General features: G+C 50.1%; 1 protein-coding gene across 3 annotated transcripts in view; it reads right to left on the bottom strand.

Moving 5' to 3' along the window:
• The window catches only part of NAV2 (neuron navigator 2), a 332163-nt gene that overhangs the window by 102184 nt on the left and 208775 nt on the right, over positions 1-21204 (bottom strand). For all 3 annotated transcript variants that reach the window (XM_032640399.1, XM_032640401.1, XM_032640400.1), the window contains one exon: positions 20980-21102. In XM_032640399.1, the coding sequence (XP_032496290.1) occupies positions 20980-21102 (123 nt within the window). The remainder of the gene's footprint in view (positions 1-20979; positions 21103-21204) is intronic.

The following is a 21204-nucleotide window of genomic DNA, read 5'->3' as shown; positions in this document are numbered from 1 at the left end:
TTCTGAAACATCTGGGCTCTGCTCCCCCGCCTCCACAAAACGCACCCCCCCCCCCCCCCCCGCCGCCACTGACACATCTCCTAAGACTAGCGCAAGAAGTAAAGCATAATGATGATGTTCTCCCATTTTGTGGACATAAAACACTTTGACAGGGGCTTCCCTGGTGGCGCAGCGGTTGAGAGTCCACCTGCCGATGCAGGGAACATGGGTTCGTGCCCCGGTCCGGGAAGATCCCACGCGCCGCAGAGCGGCTGGGCCCATGAGCCATGGCCGCTGAGCCTGCGCGTCTGGAGCCTGTGCTCCGCAACGGGAGAGGCCACAGCAGTGAGGGGCCCGCATACCGCAAAAAACAAAAACAAAAAAACCGCAAAAACCACTTTGACAAATTCTCACCAGCACCATAAAGCAAAGGATCCAAAGCGTGTGGGTGGACATAGTAGGTAGTTACTCTAACGCTGGCTGGTCCTGGCAGACGACCACAGCAGAAGCCCTGGCTAGGAGGCGGCTGTACCTCCTGGTTCCCACCCCTCGGTTCTCCTGCTGCAGCCCCTGATCCACGGCTCACACAGCAGGCTCAGTGGAGATAAATACTGAATCTGACTTACCTTCCAAGGGAGAACTGATGTCTTCAAGGACCGGCTTCTGTCCTCCAGCCAACCTGTCAGACCTATCTTTTCCTGGTGACCATGAATACGTTCTGCTGGTTAAATTTAGACCCTCACAGCCTTTTCCAACCTGTCATTTCACTCTGGAGAAGGGCAGACCAGTTTCTTCAGTGACAAGAATACTGCCAACCCTGTCAGGATTGGAGAGATGTGGCTAGGTCCCAGGGGGGCTCACGGGTTCCCACACCCTTGCCCTACACCTCCAGGAAAATTCCTTTCACACACTCTGGGCATATGGACAGTGAGTCTCATTTTAAAGACCTCTAGGAAAGGAAGGGCCACCATTTTACTTAATAATCTAATTCTTCTGTATTCTACAAAGTCCTTCCTAACGCCTTCTGGGAGACAAGAAAAAAACGGTCTGTGGAGACCAGGGTTCCAGTCTCCGCTCCGCTTCCAACTACGTGCAGGTTCTTTAAACTCTTTGCACCTCAGTCTCCTCATCTGTAAAATGAGCATAACTCACTGGATTCCCATGAGGATTAAGTGAGTACATTTCAGTAAAGTGCCTGGCTCATAGTAAGTACTACGTAAATGTTAGCTGCTGCTGCTACCACTACTAGTACTGCTGCTACTATTATTAACCCAGCTTCTCCAGCTGTCTGACCTCAGGTAAGTTCACCTCCCTGCACCTCATTTTAGTTTCCTGACACGAAAAATAAAGGTCACACTGACTTCGCAGGAAGGAGTTTGGCAGGCTGAAACGAGGTGAGATCCTGGAGCCTTCAGCCCACCGCCAGGCACACAGAAGTGCCCAGAAATGTCAGTTCCCTTCGCTGTGTTCCTCTCTGAATTGAACGGCTCTCAACCCAGATGGCACTCATTTCCCCTTGTTCTGCTTTTAAAGAATGATTAAAAATAACCAGAACCACTTGGCGTTGAAATTCTTCACAAACATTTATGGGGCTTCTAGCACAGGGGCCTCCAGGCCCTGGCTGTTAAAATGATAAGACAGACAGAGAGGGTATCCACTGGCAGAGGCTCACCGTCCAGCGAGGATGCATCAGAAGACACTTTCGTTTCTGCCCTACCTTGGAGCCAAATCTTCCTTCTGAACAAATGCTCTCGTTTACTGGGATTCTCACTGGTGGGTCTCATGCCGACTACCCCAAGAAGAGCCTCTAATCGTCCGCAGTAAGTTACTCTAAGTCATTTGGTTAGTACGTGGCTGAGCTGGGATTTGGGCTATCCCAGCCAAATTATTTGGGTGATAGGCTATTCCTGGCTCTTAACCACTGCATTTTGCCTCAGGTTTGAGGTCTTGAATCCAAAGAAGCAAGAAAAAGAAAAAGAAAGGCAGATGAAAAACGCGGACTTCTCGAAGCCCATTTGGTGGCATCTGGAACAAGAGGGAGGCCAGGGCAGGCCGGCCTGGGGGCTAAAGCTTGTAGCCTGGAGAGCAACCCAGTGGATTTAGATGCTATCTTCTTTCAGAACCACCTTAAGTTACAAGGAGGCCCTGGGGCAGGGAAAGGGAATTTCTGAGACTAGTAAGGCTGTGCCTCCCAGGGAAGGAGGTTCTGAAAGAATTAACCGTAACCTGATCAGAGCATCAAAACTGCCCTTGGAGCACATCGTTTTCTGTTCCATTAGCACCGGGTGGTCATTTCCTCATTGGTAGCAGGGAGAATGTGGGCTGCTGAGGCCGGAGCCACACCTGTCTTAGGGGTGCAGCGAGCTACACGGGAGGAGAAACCAGGACTTCACATGCGCATTTCACAGAAGGGAAACCAGAGCGCAAAGAAGGTGTGGATTACCCTAGAAACGTGCGTCCCGAAACTCAAGGTTCCTCTGAAGGACATTGAAGCCTGCCAGGCAAGAGGGCTTCATTCTCCTCCCTGGCTCTCAAGAGGTTTCACGCCCATAGCCGTGCTCTGCTCCTTCTAAACCACTAGGAAGAGTGTGTGCGGGCAGTTGGGCGTGAACCCCTTACTTTTCCCACCAATAGGGCCCAGTGGCCTCCTTCCTGGAGAAGCAAAAGGCAGAAGCAGGTGTGATTCTTTTACCTGTTGGACTCAAGTGGAGCTAACTCAGAGACTGTGGGGAGTGGGTACCGATAGGAGAGGCAATGTCCCACACCTGGCCCTTTGAGTCCCTTGACCCTTGGGAGTGGCTGGGGGCAGTGTGTGGTCATGTGAGATAATGGAGAGGGCTTGTGCACGCAGGTCAGATGACCTGGGTTTGAGTCCTGCTTGCTGTGTGACTCCAGACAAATGACCTGGCCTCTCTGAGTCAGCTGCATCATCTAACTTGAAGGTGGTGGTGATAGTTTCCCCCTCATAGATGGGTATGCAGATGAGATGGAACATCATTTGAATCCAGCCCCACCGGTTACTAGCTCTACTTCCCCATCTGTAACACCGAACTCGCCAGCCAGGCTGTGGTGCACACAAATGCACCTAGCACAAGAGAGGGGAGGGAGGTGCTTGTTATTTTCCACTCTCAGCGACCTCAGAACCCCACCGCTCCCCTCCCCCACCTCCTTCCCGGTTGCAGTGAAGTTCTGGGTCTGTTCTCTGGGCGCATGTCAGAGGGCTCGTTGCTTAGGGCAGAAAGCATTTCTCCAGCCTCCTTCCCTCCCGTTGGTGGGACAGCTGCTGCACCCCCTGGTTTACAACCCATTTATGGCAGGACGCCCCGGTCATTGGGTGTTTGTGTAGTGTTTAATCATTAGGAGGTGGCCGGTTCTAATACGGTAAGCCCCAGGGCATCTGCAGATAAGTCAGCCATTGCGTCTATCAGGGTCTGTTTTCAGAAGGCTCCTCTCGAAGGGCACAGGGATGACCTCTGACACAGCCTGGAGATGGGGGAGGTGACTTCTGAAGGGCACAGTGGGACATGGCTACTAGAGATGAGGCTTTAGGTATCCAAGTGAAGCACCAGCCAGCCTGCAGAGATGGGACTTCCTTTCCCTCTGTCGCATTTCCCTCCCTGCCAAACCTGGACTGTTCTTTATCCTCCTCAGCACTCAGATATCCCACTTGTTTCCCAAGATCCACCTAAAAGTCCCCTCTCCTCCAGGAATCCTGCTCTAGCGCTCTCGTTCTGACCTCTGAATCAGAAAGCATGGACAGTCCCCTGCCCTTTCCCTCAGTTGCTCACGACCTGGTCTTTGAGATAACGGAGAAGCCTTTGGGTTTTTTTAAAGAAGGCGCCACTCCAGACCCCTGTGTACCCACAGGGTCAGCTCAGCACCCTACACATGCTAAGTCCTGGTGAGCGCTCCACTGGATGGAAGGGACAGTCACACTACAGTCCTTTCAGTCAGGCTGGCACCTGATCCTTCATTGAAGACCTACTCTGTGCCACCCACCCAGCTAAGGGCTGAACCAGTGCTGGGAGCGAGAAAAACAGCCATGTTCACAGTGAAAAGCCAAAGCCTCAAGCTGGGGAAACATAACTCATCTGGCTAAAACAGGAGTTCAGTTTAACAAGTGCTGACTGAGCACCTACTGTGTGCCAAACACTGTATTATCAGGTCCTGGAAACCCAATGGGAACTAAGATAATCCCTGTCTTCAAGCTTAATACAGAGATAATAGAAAAAAATAAGTTAAGATTTTGTTAGAAGTTAAAGGATTGCATGGGGCCCTTTGGGAGCTCCCAGGAAAGAAACTTACTTTGTCTGAGATGCCTAGTAAGGAAACATTGGAACTGAACGCTGAAAGAAGTGTATGTGTCAGTTAGCCTCGCAAAGCAGGGCCAGGAGAGGGCATTCTGAGCAGAGGGCCTTCCGTGGGCAAAGGCACAGAGACGTAGAACACCGTGGAGTGTGCTAGAAACTGTGAACGGTTTGGTGCTGCGGATTATGAAGTGGGAAGTGAGGCTGGTGTGGCGCTCGGGGCCAAGGTTGGGGGGACAACACTAGATGCTTCTAAGCAGGTGAGTGATGCACTGATACGCGCGGTCAGATCGGCATCTGGGGAGGGTCACTGCGGCTGCGCGCGGGCTAACGTGTAGAGTAACAGGACAGTGGCCATGAGAGCAGAGGGATTGTGCCTGGAAACACAGCACGTGAGAACACGCCATGAAGCGGTCGGAAGAGCGATGCTGAGGAGGCCCAGCTCTCTGGCCCCAGTGGAGCTCAAATCAGAAGTCTGGGGGCTGACCCTGGTGGCACCAGCACTGGCACGGTGGCTGGGTCATTAGCATGACAAGCGCTGCTTATGGACAGAGGCCCTCCGCTCCAGACTTCCTGCAGGGACATTCAAGGCCAGAGCCTGCAATAGCTCTTACCAGCTTGCTGGCTTTGCCCTCTAGCCCTTTATCCCAGATCATTAAGAGCACAGCCCTCTGGGAGGCTACCTCGGGGGCCCTTGTTTAAAGTGAGAAGCAAGGACATTTAATTGCCTCAGCTAGACACCCTGCTTTACTCCCCGCTCCCCTCCCCTCCATACCCCCTGCCTGGTTAGCACCCCAGGCGCTCCCATAGCACAGCCCACAGCCTGTGTCTTGAAACATAATCGGTGTGTGTTCTAAGGCCCTCCTCAAATTATGGCTCTGATCTTTACTTCCAAACGAAGAGCTGGAGTTATAGCCTGGCTCCGAGAGACATTTAAATCCACAGGGTCATAAACCCTTTCAAGTTCTGTTTCAAGACCTTCGTTGGGGATTTTAACAGGTTTGCACCTCTGATGTTGTTCTGCTGTGGTCAGCCTGCTGGCTTCAAGAGTGGGGCCTCTTGCCAGGATGTGGAGCGTGCCGGCTACTACAGCTTTCGGCAGTGACTCCTGGGGGGCTCTGGCCTTAAATGATACCTTCTGCTTTTGCTTCAGCCAGAGTTCCCCAAGGATAGGAGGAGCAGGGAGACAGGAGCTGAGTGAGACTGTCCCCCAGAGCAGAATCACAAAGAGAAGGGTATGCTGTGGCACAGAGCTGATGCGGGCAAGTGGCCACAGTGCTGGACCTGGGGTTGGCAGGACCTATACTTCCATCCTGGACCCCCAACTTAGGCACTTCGACCTTCCGGTGTCTCTTTCCTCACCTGTGCAACTGGTACTCTAATCCTTCACAAAACAAAACTGGCTGCTGTTTACGGAGGGTGTTAGCCTCTGTGCTAACATTACCCCTGCACTACTGTAATTTACTCTGCACGGCAACTCCACGAAGTGGAAGTGGGCTCATTATTATTTATTTTATAGACACGGACATGGGGGCTCAGGATGGTTAAGTTAATTGATCTCTGTCATGTAGCTGGGAGGCAGCAAAGCTGGAGTCTAAACATGTCAGGTTTGAAATCCTTTTTCCGGGAAAGATAGTGGGCTGGGTCGAACCATTCAGTCTCACACAGGAGAAGCTCCTGGATACCAACAAACCATTTTTTGAATGCAGGTTGGGGCCATGGTTAACTTAACTTGAGGACTGGATGAGGACTGAGTGGGATGGATCACTATAGGCCCCAGCACCGGAATTGATTTGTGTTGGCAGTAAGAGTTGTGTTTTGTTTTTTGGGGTTTTTTTTTTGCAGTACGTGGGTCTCTCACTGCTGTGGCCTCTCCCGTTGCGGAGCACAGGCTCCGGAGGCGCAGGCTCAGCGGCCATGGCTCACGGGCCCAGTCGCTCCGCGGCACGTGGGATCTTCCCGGACCAGGGCACGAACCCACGTCCCCTGCATCGGCAGGCGGACTCTCAACCATGGCAGTAAGAGTTGTTCACCACCACTGATGCCTCATTCTGACTGGTCAGTGCCTGTTCTGGTTGGCCAGTGCCCTATTCTGATTGGTTAGTGCCTGTTCTGGTTTGCCACTGCCTTGTTGCCCTTGTTCTGACTGGTGAGTGCCCTGTTCTGGTTGGTTGGTGCCTGCACCTCACTGGCTTTAAGTATTTTGCATATGGTCCCTGCATCACAGAGCCAGACAGTCATTCAAGAACATATGTAATGAGCACTCTTCTGAGCCAGGCACTGTGCTAGGAAGGAGAATCACCTGCAAACAGAACTGACCTAGTTTATGTTTTACTGATACTTACAGTCTAGTGGAAAGGCATAACAGACAGATAAATAAAAATGAACGCAAATGCAAATAGAGATGTGAAAAAAAATCAGACTGGATGCTCCAGAAGACACTAACAGCTGAGACCGTTAGAGAGAGTGGTCAAGGACCTTCCCTGAGAGATGGGTGAGATGTCTGAGTTGATTCCTGAAGGATGAGAATGAGTCAGGCTTATAAAAAGAAAGCGGGAAGTGGGAGAAGCACATTCCAGGCACAAGGAATAGCACATGCAAAGGTTCTGAAGGGAGACATTTGGCAAGTTCAAGGGCCTAGAGGAAGGCATGAGTTGGGGAGGGGAAAGTGGAATGAGGTGAGGCCAGAGAGACAGGCAGGGACTAGAACATGCCCTACCCTGGAGACCATGGTAAGAAGTATGGATTCTTTTCTATGTGCAGTGGAAATCCACTGAGGTAAAGTTATAGGCGGGGGCAGAGGAGATCTGATGTATGTGTTAAGAAGATCACAATGGCTGCTGGGTGGAGAATGCACCACACGAAGGCCATGGAGGAAACAGTGAGCCCAGTCAGGAGGCCACAGTGGGAGCTCAGTGAGAGGTGACGGCAGCCTGGACCCCTGTGGTGGCAGATGAGAGACAGTGAGAAGCAGAGAGATCTGAGAGATCACTTGCAGGGACTATGCCCAAGATTGGCCAATAGACTGGATGGAAAAGGAGAGGAAACCTAAATATTCAGCAAGTCTTATTAATCATTCTTAGGATACTGTAAATTAATTATACAGCAAACATCTACTACTGTATACGCCAGGCCCGTGCAGAGTCCAGGAATGCTGAGTAGACTAAGATACCATTCCGGTTCCTCCCTTCAGTTTAGTGGCGGGGGACCACACCTGGAAGCAGACAATTCCAAAGGCGTGTTACATGCTACCAGAGAGCAAAACACGGGTTACCGGGAGACCCTGGATGGATGAGAGGCCCGCGGGGGACCCTGTCTGGGGTTAGGGGAGGAGAGGAGAGGGCAAAGAGGCTTCCTAGGAAAGGCAGGGCTGGGGCCAGTCCTGGAGCATGAGTGGGGGTTACAGAGGTAAGGGAAGCCAGGAGGTTATTCCAGGAGAGAGCTGGACCCATGGACTGCTCATCGCTGGCACACCCTCCTCTTCTAGAGACGGGCAGCACGGTACCCCAGGGAGAACATGTTTCTGGAGTCCGACAGACCAGGTTGGAATCTGAGCTCTGACACTCACTGCCCACGTGCCCCTGGGCAAGTCACTTAGACCCACTGACCCAGGACTTCTCAACCATGAAATGGGGATAACTCCTTACTGGGTCCCCTGGGAGGTTAGAGCAAATATGTAAAGCATTTAGGACAACACCTAGAAGAGTAGCTGTTGCTGACAATGAGGCTCAGAGGCCAGGACCACTGATTGCAAACTGCTGAGAGTCCTATGGAGGAGTTTAGACAGCCTCCCAAGGGACCTCCATCCCTGGTGTACCCAGAGCTCTCACGAGCTGCTCCCACACTGACAATGGAAAAATGACCCCTTGTCCCTGCAAGAGCTGCTACAGAACAAGGCAGTGGGTACCTGGAGATCTACCCGCATCTGCCTGCATGGTACTCAGCGTCTGGCTGATGGTAGGACACCCAGTGTGGCCCCTGCACTCACCCTCTGCAGTCACCTGTGTACCCTGTACAAGACAACACATGAGAGTCCTGCCCAGCCAAGATGCCCTGTGATTCTGCTGCACGTCTCCTCTAGGGCTTCAACTACCGCACCTTCGTGGGTTACCCACGGGTCCACGTCCCGGAAGCCCAAAGAGGCAGCCAGGGAGGCTTGTTTTTTTTTTTGTAAAGCCTCATTTTGCCACCAGAGGGATTGTGAGTGCCTCACTCCAAATCTCAGGGTAAGCTAAAGAGAGAGGAGACGACAGAAATCCTTGAGTCAGGGGCTTCGAGCCCACCGAGGCATGCAGCCACCTCATTTCCTTCAGTCTCCATTTAATCTCCTCCACACAACCCTGCAACATCCCTCAAAATGTCCGAGTCCTTCTTCAGATCTCATTTCAGGCAATTTTACAGAACTGAGCACCACGGATTAATGAGGGGGATAAATCACAGTGTGCAGCGGACAAGGGAAAACAACAGGGCTGCAGCTGGAGCGCACGAAGCCGGCCTCCTTCTCCTTAAGTCCCAAGACACAAAAGCCATCGGGGTCTATGGCAGAGGCCACTCCTGGAGAAGACAGACCCTGAAGGTCACCAGGTGTGACCAGTAGGACAAAGGCAACTCTGAAGCCTCTGCTGGACGTTCTGGCACTGAAGAAGTTAAATGTTCCTACAGAGGAAAATAGGACTCCCACGGCTTGAAGCATCCCCAAATTCTTCTTAAGGAAGAGCTCGAGTTCCCTCCGCAGCAGGAGAGCCTGGCCTGAGCCACAGTCTCTGGCATTCCTATGACCCAGCCTCCAGATGGGAAAAACGAGAACTGGGAAGAGGACTGTCTCAAAGGTCAGCGGTCCCCAGGCTGTCACCTTTGCAAGCACCTCAGCCGGTGCAAAGCACTAAGGAGATGCTCACCCATCACTCATGTAGCTCCCAGTGAGGGTCACCTTCTGGAAGGATGGCACTGAGCCTCTGAACAAAGGGGAAGCAAGCACGACGATGGAAAGCAAAGGTTTTGTGCCCTGAGAGACCTGAATTCAAATCCTAACTTTGCCCCTTATGGCACTGTGGCTTTGGGAAGGAATGTCACCTTTCAGCGTCTGCTCCCTTATCCGTAAAGCTCATGGTCTAGTATAAACCCATTCCCAGTTTTGCCCTCTAGGACTCTGGCGTACCACACAAAGCCTGCCAACTGCATGAAAAATCACAGTGCAGGGAACTCCCTCCAAGCCCCCCGACACTGCTCATTCCCAAAGCTGCCCCCTCCCCTCTGGACAGGCAGAGGCCGCTGCTAGTGGTGATTTAGGGAACAATGCCCTCCCAAGTCTAATTAAATCCTGAGTCAAAACACCCACCAAAATAAATACAATCCACTGCTTATCAGTCACTTGGAATTTTATCTCAGTGAAAATAAGACTACAATCCCATGAGCTTCAACTTCTAATATAACTTTGGTGAAGCTCCAAGTTAGAGCAAAATCCATTATCACGTGTAATAGATTTTCTCCAAAGCTTCAGAAAGGTACACATCCCCACCACTCCCGGTCACAGCTCTGTCTACCCTGCCTTCCCCTTTTGCAAGATTTCATTCAGTCCTTCAGCCCTGGGCATTCATCTGTGCCTGCCGTCAGCGACACTGCTACCTGCCTCTCTCTCCCTAAGTGCCTCGTGGCTTAGCTTTGAAGCGCAGTAAGGATGGACTTTGAGGCTTTCTCTCCTCTGGAAGAGGGGCCCCTCAGCCTGCTGGGTCTGCACACACCAGGGGCCCTGGACGAGCACACTGCACTCCTAATAGAAACGCCATCGCACGATGACACCTGTCATCGAGATCATCAGAGCCGAAAGGTTCGTGGGGTCCCTGCCCTGTGTGGGTGAGTCACAGTCCTGAGTCATTCTGTAACTCTGTCCTTCAAATGACAAACAAGAACACCGAGTCCCAGGAACTCAAGGACCTTAAACATCGGCAGATCTGACTGCACGGATGAAGGAACGAGGGGTTCAGGGAGGGGAAGCATGGTGGCCGAACCAGGTCTAGGACAAGGACTCTTGATTCCTAGTGCACTCCCTCCCTTACTGCATGGACTGCGTTCATCCTTACCGAAGAGATAACGTGCGCTTTCATCAGTTACTCAGAGTTCACGCTCTCCAAACTCACGCCGAGATGACTTTGCTCCCCAAAGCCTGGAGGACAGAGCAGTCACTGGACCACAAACCATCTCCCCAGACCTGGATTTCCTCACTGGCAAAGTGAGAGAGGGCTGCGGCTGGTGACTCTGAAGGGTGCTCTCTCACCCAGCCTTGCATGGTAAGCTTCTCTTCGGAGAGGCAGCCTTGGGAAAATACATTTACATGCAAGGTAACCTTGAACGGAAACTCGGCTGGCACAGCTGTCCAGCATGACCAGCCTGAAGGCTACGCTTAACCAGGAACACTTCTCCACGGCCGGTGTAAGGGTTCCTTCTACACCAGGCTTATTTCATCAGCTCCTGCATTTCGGTCACAAAAATCACAGCTAGGCTGCTCTTCAAACATGACAAAGGATATTAAAGGAAACAAAAGGAAAATCCCAAGTGGAGAATGAAACAAGCAGGCCTATTTTGACACTTGGGTAATATTTTTAAAGGATCTCTCAAATCATCACTGACAGGAAAAGAAACCTCCTGCATTTCGTTACAGTAACAAGAAGTTCCCAATGTAGGATGACATTTAGCCCTCAGGGCTACCCCTGGTCCTTCCAGTTCCCACAAATCTCTTTGGCACTTGGCACACGGTGTCACGAGTGCTTATTAAGGCTCCTCTCCCCTCAATTTGACTGCAAGCTTCCTGAGGGCAGGGAGCAGGGACGATGTCCTGACTCACCTTTGGATCCCCCGGGCCTGGTGCATGGGAGATGCTCTGTCAATATTAAATAGTCATCAGCATTTTCTATAAGCTGTCACATATCAAGATACAGGCCAAATACTTTGTTGAAATGCAACTGACCCGTAGCATTGTCTAAAATTCCTCAGCCAGTTCCTCATCTATGGGCTCGCCCTCCCCGACCGAGGCCATCAGTCAGACTAGGCGCCATGGTGCCCAGCATCTGATAGGGATGTAGTGAAGATGTGATGAAATGCATGATTCAGAGCTGGTTACATAACGCGGTGGGGGCGGTATTAGGCTCAGGCTGCCGCTTGTAATGTAATAAAGCAATGATAGTCACTAAGGAGTTCTCCACACGTTCTGTTCTCACAGGCACCTGGCAAAAATGTCCTTCTCTTCACCTTTGAATTTAAGTGTACCCCTGACTTCCTTCGGCCAATGACAAATGAGTGGAAGTTACAGGGGCCATTCCTGGACAGAAGCTTTAAGAGGCAGTGTGTCTTCTCTTTGCCATGGACATTGTCAATGCTCTAAATAGTCGCCTCTCTGGCACCCTGGGCCCTAGGGTGAGAATGATGTACAACGTAGCTTCCCACTGATCTGCAATGGCCAGATACTGAGGGTGGGTTTTGGGAGTTGTTCGTTATGAAGCACAACCCAGCCTATCGTAACTGAGGCGAAGACTGGCCCAGGTACTTGGATTAAAACACACGATGTTATTTTCTGTTCCAGGGCACGGGCGTAGTCAGATTCTGAGTTTGGGATGGGGGCCTATGTTTCAAGTTTCTGGGGGAGGAAGCACAGAAGAAGGTGCCTCATTTGGTCTTTTTCTCTTTTTTTTTTGGCCACGCCCCATGGCATATGGGATCTTAGTTCCCCGACCAGGGATCGAACCCATGCCCTCTGCAGTGGAAGTGTGAAGTCTTAACCACTGGACCGCCAGGGAAGTACCTGGTTGTTTCTCTTTGACCTGTCACTCTTACAGGCTCCGGACGTGCAGGCTTAGCGGCCATGGCTCACGGGCCCAGCCGCTCCATGGCATGTGGGATCTTCCCGGACCGGGGCACGAACCCACGTCCCCTGCATCGGCAGGCGGACTCTCAACCACTGTGCCACCAGGGAAGCCCTTGACCTGTCACTCTTGCTTTTGTATTGCTAGATGTCTTCTCATCCATACTTTGCACAACCATCAAGTCTCCAAATTACCTTTAAGCAACTATTGAAAAGGCACCACCTCTGGAAAATGTGCTTTGGGGAGTAACTGTCCTCCCTATCGCCTAACACACACACACACTCTGATGTGCTTCTCCTATGGCAGACCCTGGAACAAAGCTATGAAGTCACGCAACGTAAGGGAGTGGAAGGTTCTCGTGGGGCCACTATTCTGCCTTTTTTTTTTTTTTTTTTTTTTAAAGTGAAAACACCGCATGGATGAGAAATGATACTCCACAGACCATTCTTTCTCTTCTTGTTAAAACCCCCTGGGAGAATTCCTTTGTGGCTTAAGATGGTTTGCTTCCTGTCAGCACTGCTCCCCATTCAGCACAGGTGGCCTCTACCCACCCATTCCACATGCAGCCGCTCTTACTTAAAAAGGAAGCCAGTGGTACCAGCAGAAAAGAGGCCCTTGGGAAAGGCCAATGCAGTAATTATTATCCTGTTACCACGGAAATAGAGGTTTGCCTCTAAGGCTCCTTTTATGAGCTTTAAAATGAAAGTGACTTTCACTCTCTCCTACTTTGTGTTCTCTTGCTACACAGGGGCAGGAGAAGAAAGGGAAAAGGGATGGAAAAGAAACACAATGAAGATCATTGATGCTGGGCACTGTGCTAGAGGCATTTTCTTATTCGAAGAAAATGCGTATAACCCTGGAATGCAGGACTAGGAAAACGCTTGGGAGCACTAGTGGGTATAATAGGCAGTTATGAGGCAGTGAGAAAGAAGCCAGGAGTATCAGAGAGGAAGAGAGGGGAGGGCTGGGGGTGACAGAGGGACGGAGGAGGTGGGGAGGGAGAGGGGGAGGGGAGAGAGAGGGAGGGAGAGAGAGGGGGGAGGGGGGGAGAGAGAGAGAGGGAGGGAGGGAGGGAGAGGGAGGGAGGGGAGAGAGGGAGAGGGAGAGAGGGAGAGGGAGGGAGAGAGAGGGAGAGAGAGAGAGAGGGAGAGGGAGAGAGGGAGAGAGGGAGAGAGGGAGAGAGGGAGAGAGGGAGGGAGGGAGGGAGAGAGGGAGAGGGAGAGAGAGGGAGGGGGGAGAGAGAGGGAGGGGGAGAGAGGGAGAGAGGGAGAGAGGGAGGGAGGGAGGGAGAGAGGGAGAGGGAGAGAGGGAGGAGAGAGGGAGAGAGGGAGGGAGGGAGGGAGGGAGGGAGGGAGAGAGGGGGAGGGAGAGAGGGAGGGAGAGAGGGAGAGAGGGAGGAGAGAGGGAGGGAGGGAGGGAGGGAGGGAGAGAGGGAGAGGGAGGGAGGGAGGGAGGGAGAGAGGGAGGGAGGGAGAGAGGGAGGGAGGGAGGGAGGGAGGGAGGGAGGGAGAGAGGGAGAGAGAGATCAACTGGTTGAGCCAAGCAAGGCAAGATGAAGACAAAATATTATGGGAAGTCAGGAAGGCAAAGTTCATTTTCACTTAGTCCAGTAGGAATCTCAATGCTGAATTACCACGCAATATACAACCATGTAGGACCATATCTGTATTCTCAATTTTCTCCCTTTTCTACATGTCATATTCTAAACTTACGTTTCCTTCTGTCCTAATGTTTCATTCTTTTAATTTACAATTGTTCTTTTACTACACATAGTTACTCTAAGCTGTTACGGAAAGAAGAAGGCTTAACTATTAGTTAATTAAATATAAAGGTAAGAGAACTGCAGAGGGCTAGAGGCCAGATTGCCCTGAATGGCTTGCAGGCGGAAGAATAATCAGGGTATTTATCTTTGTCCCGTACTTTATAAAGCACTTTCCCTACCATCACCTTGGGCCCTCCTCACAACAGTCCTGTGAGGCATGTGTGAATACTGTCCTAATTTTAGAGACAACCCCCCCCCCCACCGAGTTTCGACTAGACCTAGGGTCCCTCTACAGCAAACTCCATGTCTTCTCTTTACTCCACAGCTGCCTTTTGAAATAGAAATGAGCCGGTCTATATCAGCGCTGCCCAAAAGAACTTGCTGCAGTGATGAAATGTTCTCTATCTACTGAAGAGTGTCTGCATTCTCCAATAGGGTGGCCCCAAACCACGTGGGACCTGGGAGCACTTGAATGTGGCTCACGTGACTAAAAAGCCGACTTTTAATTTGGTTTATTTAACGCTGCCATGGCCACATCCCACTGGGGGCCCTCACACTGGCGGTACAGATCTTTAGTCCCTCACTCCCGCCACATGAATGCAGGAGAAACAGGGCTCAAATACTGGCAGCCAGAGAAGGCATGAAGTGCCATTAGTGATAAAAGAAGGGCAAACCCCGCCCCCTTGGCTTCCTCGGTGATGGCAGGAATATTAGGAAATGACAGTGCTCAAAAGACACACAGAGGAGACAGCGAGGGGGAGGGAGGGAACATTTCAGGGGAGCCCTCCTTTGACCATGGCTCAGCCAAGTAGGCCTGCAGACCCCCAAACTCTGGGTAGAGAAACTCCAGCAATGCTTCAGGGACTACAGTGGTAAGCCGGCAGCAGGGAGAATTCTTCAAATGACTGCAGAATCTCAGCAGATTCTGTGGGCCCTGGATTTCTGGGATCATTAAAAGGAAGGATCAGCCTGGCCTAGGATCTTAAAATTGTGGACCCCTTCTCCAGCAAACCACCCAAGTTGGCAGCAGGTCAGAATCTACAAACAGGCATCCCTCCTCCAAACCTGCAAGGAGGCTAAGGGGTAGTAAACTGGCCCAGCACTGTGTAAGAAAGACCTTTTCCTTGAGGCCTGAAATCACGATGGGATAAGGGATGAGGGTCAGCCCATCTGCAGTAACCCTGTGAGAAAAGTGTGGGATGGAGGGAGAGGAATCAAGAAATATTCCCTCTTCCCTCTTAATGCAAACTGTTTCGCATTGTCTCTTAAGGGTGGAGTTCGCCTTTCCAGGCATGTGGGCATTGTTTACCTTTTTAGTGAGTAGGGCCTCATTTAACGAGATGACACCAAGATAAGGGCTGGAACTAGGGAAAAATCCCTGCACAGAGGGCTCCCTGAGCGGGCAGTATGGCAGGTGGTTAGAGCCTCTGGGGGGTCTGGTGGGCCTGGGTTTCAATTCCAGCTTGGACACTATAGACAGTTAGCTGTGTATGCAACCTAACCCTCTCACAGCCTATGAAACTAGGATAATACCTCCTCTCAAAGGGTCAGGGTCAGGAATTAGTGACACAAAGTTTGTAAGGTGCTTGGCACAGTTCCTGGCATATAGCGATCCATCAGGAAATAGCGACTACAATTGTTTTTGTCATTTTCTTTTTTTTTAAATTAATTTTTACTGGAGTATGGCTGCTTTACAATGTTGTGTTAGCCTCCACAGCACAACAAAATGAATCAGCCATACACTTACAGACATCCCCTCCCTTTGGGACTTCCCTCCCATTAGGTTACCACAGTGCATTAGGTAGAGTTCCCTGTGCTATACAGCATGTTCCCATCAGTTGTCTATTTTACACATAGTATCAGTAATGTGTATGTGTCAATCCCAGTCCCCCAATCCCTCCCACCCCACCCCTTTCCTTCTTGTGTTTTATTATTTTCTGGTAAAGATGCGTATTAGTTTTCTGTTGCTGCTGTAACAAATTATGATAAACTTGGTGGGTGAAAACAATAAGTATGTACTGTCTTACACTTCTTTGAGGCAGAAGTCTGAATTGGGTCTCATGGACTGAAATCACAGCTTCGGCAGGGCTACATTCATTTCTGGAGGCTGTACGGGAGCAGAATCTGTTTCTTTGCCCTCTCCTTTTTATACAGGTCACCCACATTCCTTGGCTGTGGCCCCTTCCTCCATCCTCAAAGCCAGCCAGGGCGGGTGGTGTGCCTCTCACACCTCATCACTCTGCCCCCCTCTCCTGCCTCTTCCACTTTTAAGGACCTTGTGATTACATTGGGCCCACCTGGATAATCCAAGGCACTCTATCTAAACGTCAGCTGATAAGCAAGCTTAATTCCCCTGGCCATGTAGCGTAACATATTCACAGGTGCTGGGGCTATGGTCGGGGACATCTTTGTGGGGCCACTGTTTTCCTTACCCCAGGCTTGGAAGGGAGGACAAGGGGAGAAGTCATTCCCATCTGTGCTCCCTCTAGCCTGCATATCCCAGCAGGGGCGATGCCTAAGAAATAGCTGGGTTGGGGACCTACCACACGGTGACGGCCCCTACCAATTGCATCTGCTGGCTGGGGTGCTCTGGCCTGGATTCAACTCCTTCCTCCAGGTCGGGCCTGAATCTGTGAATGCACTGCTTGGTGCCAGGAGGCCATGTTGTTCCACACAAATCACAAAGCCAAGCAGTGCCCTGGGCTCGTGGAGATCTTGTGACACTCTCACCGAGGAAGGAGGGCCTGGCTTGGCAGGCTGGTCAAATACCAGGTTGCATAGTTACACCCTCACACTGTGGGACTCCCTGTTCAAGCTGAAGCCGGAACAGCTCTGAGCACCAAGGCCTGCGTCCCAAATGCAGACAGTCCAGTTTATACAATGACTGAAGCCCAACTGAAATGCCATCTCAATACCTAAAATGTGCAGAATTTGCAGGGCAATGAAAATCTTGTAACAAGGGAAAAACAAAACGAAACAAAATAGTTTCTCCTTCCTGTTTGGTGATGTCAGAGGGCAATTTTCATTTTGTTCAAGTCTCAGGCTGACGTTTTAACACGCGGCATTAGTTTTTCTATTTTTATTACTACCTAAATTAATAAAAGCAACTGGTGTTCAATAAGCGTTTTAATGGTTGAGAAGAAAGTTACCAAGTAATGCAAAGTCCTCCTCAGCATCTACGTGCACAGAAGCCTGGCTTCTGTCCTCCACGTGCTCTCAATGACACGTACATGACCATCGGGGGAGCACTTAACTGTCTTAATCCACTGCTCGCTAAAGCATGATGCCGCAAAGGGCCACAGCGGTGCTTTGGGGGGACAAAGAAAGGGATGGGTTCCGAGGAGACAGCAGTGCGTGCAACCAGCCCGTGATCCACAAACCATGCGACTGTGGGCCCAGCCCCTGGGCCCTCCTTGTTGTTTTTTCCTTCCTTCTCCCAGGCTGCCAGCCCACAGACCTCCATGCCAAAGCTCTCTTTAGTTATCTGTTATCTGGGGCCAACAGCTTGTAATAAGCCACCTCCGTTTGTCCCTTTTGACCCTCCCTTCTCAGACAGCTGGCTCTAGTGTGCTGCAAGTTCCTCCTGATGACTATTAGGTAAAAACTAGAGCCCACGGGTGGCAACCCTAAAGAGTGACAGGAGATCAAGGACAGACTTGGCATCTTGAATTTACGATCGTCATTTATTATTTCTCAGAAGCTGGCTGGTGACATAACGAGACTCACTAACAGATATGGTCTCTGTTTCCCAGACTCTGAAGGTACACATTCCTATCAGTTACTTTTAATAACCCTGAAGATACCCCAGCTAAATCCAGTCACCAACAGCCACGGCCTGCCTGGTGGGTCGGCGTCCTTTAGGGCCTTCCCCCGGAGGGCTGTCCTTTGCGGCTGCACTGCCAAGGTCAATGATGTTCCTGTTTGCACTGTGAGGTGATCCACCCTTCTTGTGCTTGCCTTCCCTTTGCTGAGGGCTCATCACAAATCATCTCTCAGTACTTTTCCTATTTCCTTTGTAGAACTCACGTAGTTTACTGCTTGTGTGTGAATCCTTAAGGACTGGGCTGTCTTTTTATTAAAAAACTTCACGGAAATACCTTAGCTCTTTTTTTCAGGTTAAAAGGGAAGAATTCTGGAAAGGTGCTGGGTTCTCTGCATATTTTTTTCACTTGTCTAAATTATTTAAACAACATATTTCCAATTCAAGGATAAGAACAGGATTACCTAGCCTGCAGCCATTTGCATACTACTTCTTATTTTTTAATATATCTGCACACCGTCTGTGATATTCTTCCTTGATATTTCACGTTAAATCATCCCAAGCTTATACTATCCTTACCCTAAGCAACATTTGTAAAGTCACGGGTTTGAGATGCTAGCTGTAAAGTTTTTATTATTGTTTTAATTACAATTAAAATGTAATTGTTAAAAAGAAGTATTTCCCTGTCTACCGTCTAAAATTATTTCCTGTACTATTAATGTTAGCCTCTCACTTTGGGACACACTCATCCAGAACATAGTTTTGGCAAGAGATTTACATGAGGAACTTGAAAGAAACAAATCTACTGCTATTTAAACTTAGCCAAAGATAAAGAATTCTTATGGTCTGTTTACACTAACTTTGGAGAGTAAAGAAATTTAACATATTCAAGAATAATACAGAATATCTCACTGCCTACAGGTCAAAACTTTTATATAAAATAGAAAATTTGTAAGCATTATTAAATTCCTTTTTTAAAGCCACCTGAATTCTTTCTTTACAAGTTGGTCAGGGGACTCCCCTGGTGGCTCAGTGGTTAAGAATCCGCCTGCCAATGCGGGGGACACGAGTTCGAGTCCTGGTCTGGGAAGATCCCACATGCCACGGAGCAACTAAGCCCGCACGCCACAACTACTGAGCCTGCGAGCCACAACTACTGAGCCCTCTGTGCCACAGCTACTGAAGCCCACGCGCCTAGAGCCCGTGCTCTGCAACAAGAGAAGCCACCGCAATGAGAAGCCCGTGCACTGCAATGAAGAGTAGCCCCTGCTGGACACAACTAGAGAAAGCCCGTGTGCAGCAACGAAGACCCAATGCAGCCGAAAATAAATAAATAAGTAAATTCATTAAAAAAAAAAAAAGTTGGTCAGTTATCCATTCAGTCTTAAATGATCACATCTGAGCAATTCCAGCTTGGAGAGAACCAGGAGACACTGTTGTCTACTTGGTCCCACCATAGGGGCTGAGCTGGAACAACAGAACAAATGCCACCCATCTCTCCAGTCCCCACCCAAATCCTCCACCTCCAAAAGCGGGAACAAGCTCAGCTGTGATCTATGATCATTCCATTAACCTTGCAATGAAGCATTAAATTAAATTCCCTACTGCAGACTCTGCTTTCGCTACAAGGGGAAAAAGGCCTTCACTTTATGCTAATAGATTTACTAAGCAACTCCGTGTTTACAAGAGAATGCAAATAAGCAAAATAATTTAGCAAATTGTGAAATCTCCAGTGGGGGTGTTACAACAACTGACTTTTCTTTTGCTGGTATTTCCTCTAAAGGTTTTAGTTATAGAGTTTTAGCCTTAGAAAGAGCAGTTCTCAAACGGTTCATCTTTCTATAGAACTTTCAAACCAATACTTTAAATAAAATTATAGGAAAAAAGATGACTTGAGCTGGACAAGTCTTTTGTCCTCTCTGGTATCAATCACCACCTTGGATGCTGGGGAGACTCGGAGAAGGACACAGTCGAGTTGGTGGCAGAGCCTGGGCCTTGGGCAGATGCCAACTTCCCGACAATGAATTCAGCACTCTCCATACCAGCCCAAGCTTCCAAGTCTTCCCCAGAGAAGGTGAGGATTCCTCTTCAGCAAATTCCATTTCTGGGGGGTAACTTCAAAATAATGCTGCCCTATTTCTCTGAAGCCAGAGAACTACAGAAGTCATATCACTCTCTGTAAAAAAGTATGTCCTGCTAAGAGAATAGTAAGAAGCTGGGCTTGTGATACAAATACTTGGCACAGTGATTTCAAACCACTCATATCAAAATTCCATGTTATGGGGACTTCCCTGGTGGCGCGGTGGTTAAGAATCTGCCTGCCAATGCAGGGGACACAGGTTCGAGCCCTGGCCCGGGAGGATCCCACATGCTGCGGAGCAACTAAGCCTCTGCGCCACAACTGCTGAGCAGCCTCCGCTCGCCACAACTAGAGAAAGCCCGCACACAGCAATGAAGACCCAGTGCAGCCAAAAATAAATAAATAAAAATAAATTTTAAATTCCATGTTATGTCTCATCAACCCAGATGTGGAAAGAGGTCAAGTATGCCAGAAAAATCCTTCAACAGTCAGATCATTAAAGGGTACTGAAATCTAGAAATATAGCACATCAGAGCTGGAAGGGATCTTGGAAATCATACAGTCTAAGCCCCTTCTTTAATAAATTGCTCATGGTCATAGAATTGGTTTGTGTCAGAGTAAAGACTAGAAACTTGGAGGCCAAATATTCTTCTTTATTATACGTTTTCTGAAGCTCTTTTTGTCTCTGAAGCAATGAAGACCGGTCAAGTCCTATCATGTCAACTACTCAGCATGCAGTGTATAAAGCTACATGGTTAAGCCTTGCCTCCTATCACCAGGCAACCGGAGAGTTATCGGGAAGCCTGCTCAGCCATGGCCAGGAGAGCTCTCTTCTACACACAGACCTTCTGTGCATCACCAGGGACTCTGTTCCTTCCGAGGTGCAATACCTAGAAAGCTGGCTAACGGAGGAAGCAAAGCAGATCCCCAGGGCCTGCTGAACTGATAAAGATGCAGTAGCAACAGTCAAAACAACAACAAAAACTGCCCAGCCTGAGCTCGCTGGGTTCGTGCTGTCAGAAGCACCATCCCACCCAGAAGCAGGATGCCAGAGCTGGTCAGCGGTCCTCTCCCTCCTGCTGTGCCAGCTCCTAACCAGAGGCCCAGCTTCAAGGCCTCCCAACCTCTGGTGGGTTAAAGTAGCACCCATCCGCTCTCACTATCACTACCCTCACTTCTCAGGCCCCTCTGGACTGACCTCCACACCTGAGCAACCCCAAGTGGAGCAGGCTTACCTGTCAGCATCTCCGAGGCCCAGGGAGGTGTTTCTTTGCAGGGTCTCCCGCACCACAGCCATCCCATCAGGGAGCCGGTTCAGGCGGCGGGTGTAGAGGCCAAGTCCACCATCGGTCATGTACCTTTGAAAGAAGAAGAGGATGACGCAAAGGTATGGTTAAGGGCAGGTCCTGTGCCATCCTGCGGTTCATATCCAGAAGTCCTGCATGGCCATCCTGTGCTCT

This window comes from Phocoena sinus, chromosome 8 (assembly GCF_008692025.1).
Source record: "Phocoena sinus isolate mPhoSin1 chromosome 8, mPhoSin1.pri, whole genome shotgun sequence".
Taxonomy (NCBI): domain Eukaryota; kingdom Metazoa; phylum Chordata; class Mammalia; order Artiodactyla; family Phocoenidae; genus Phocoena; species Phocoena sinus.
The sequence above is the reverse complement of the archived record's forward strand: the minus strand, read 5'-3'. Positions and strand labels throughout refer to the sequence as shown.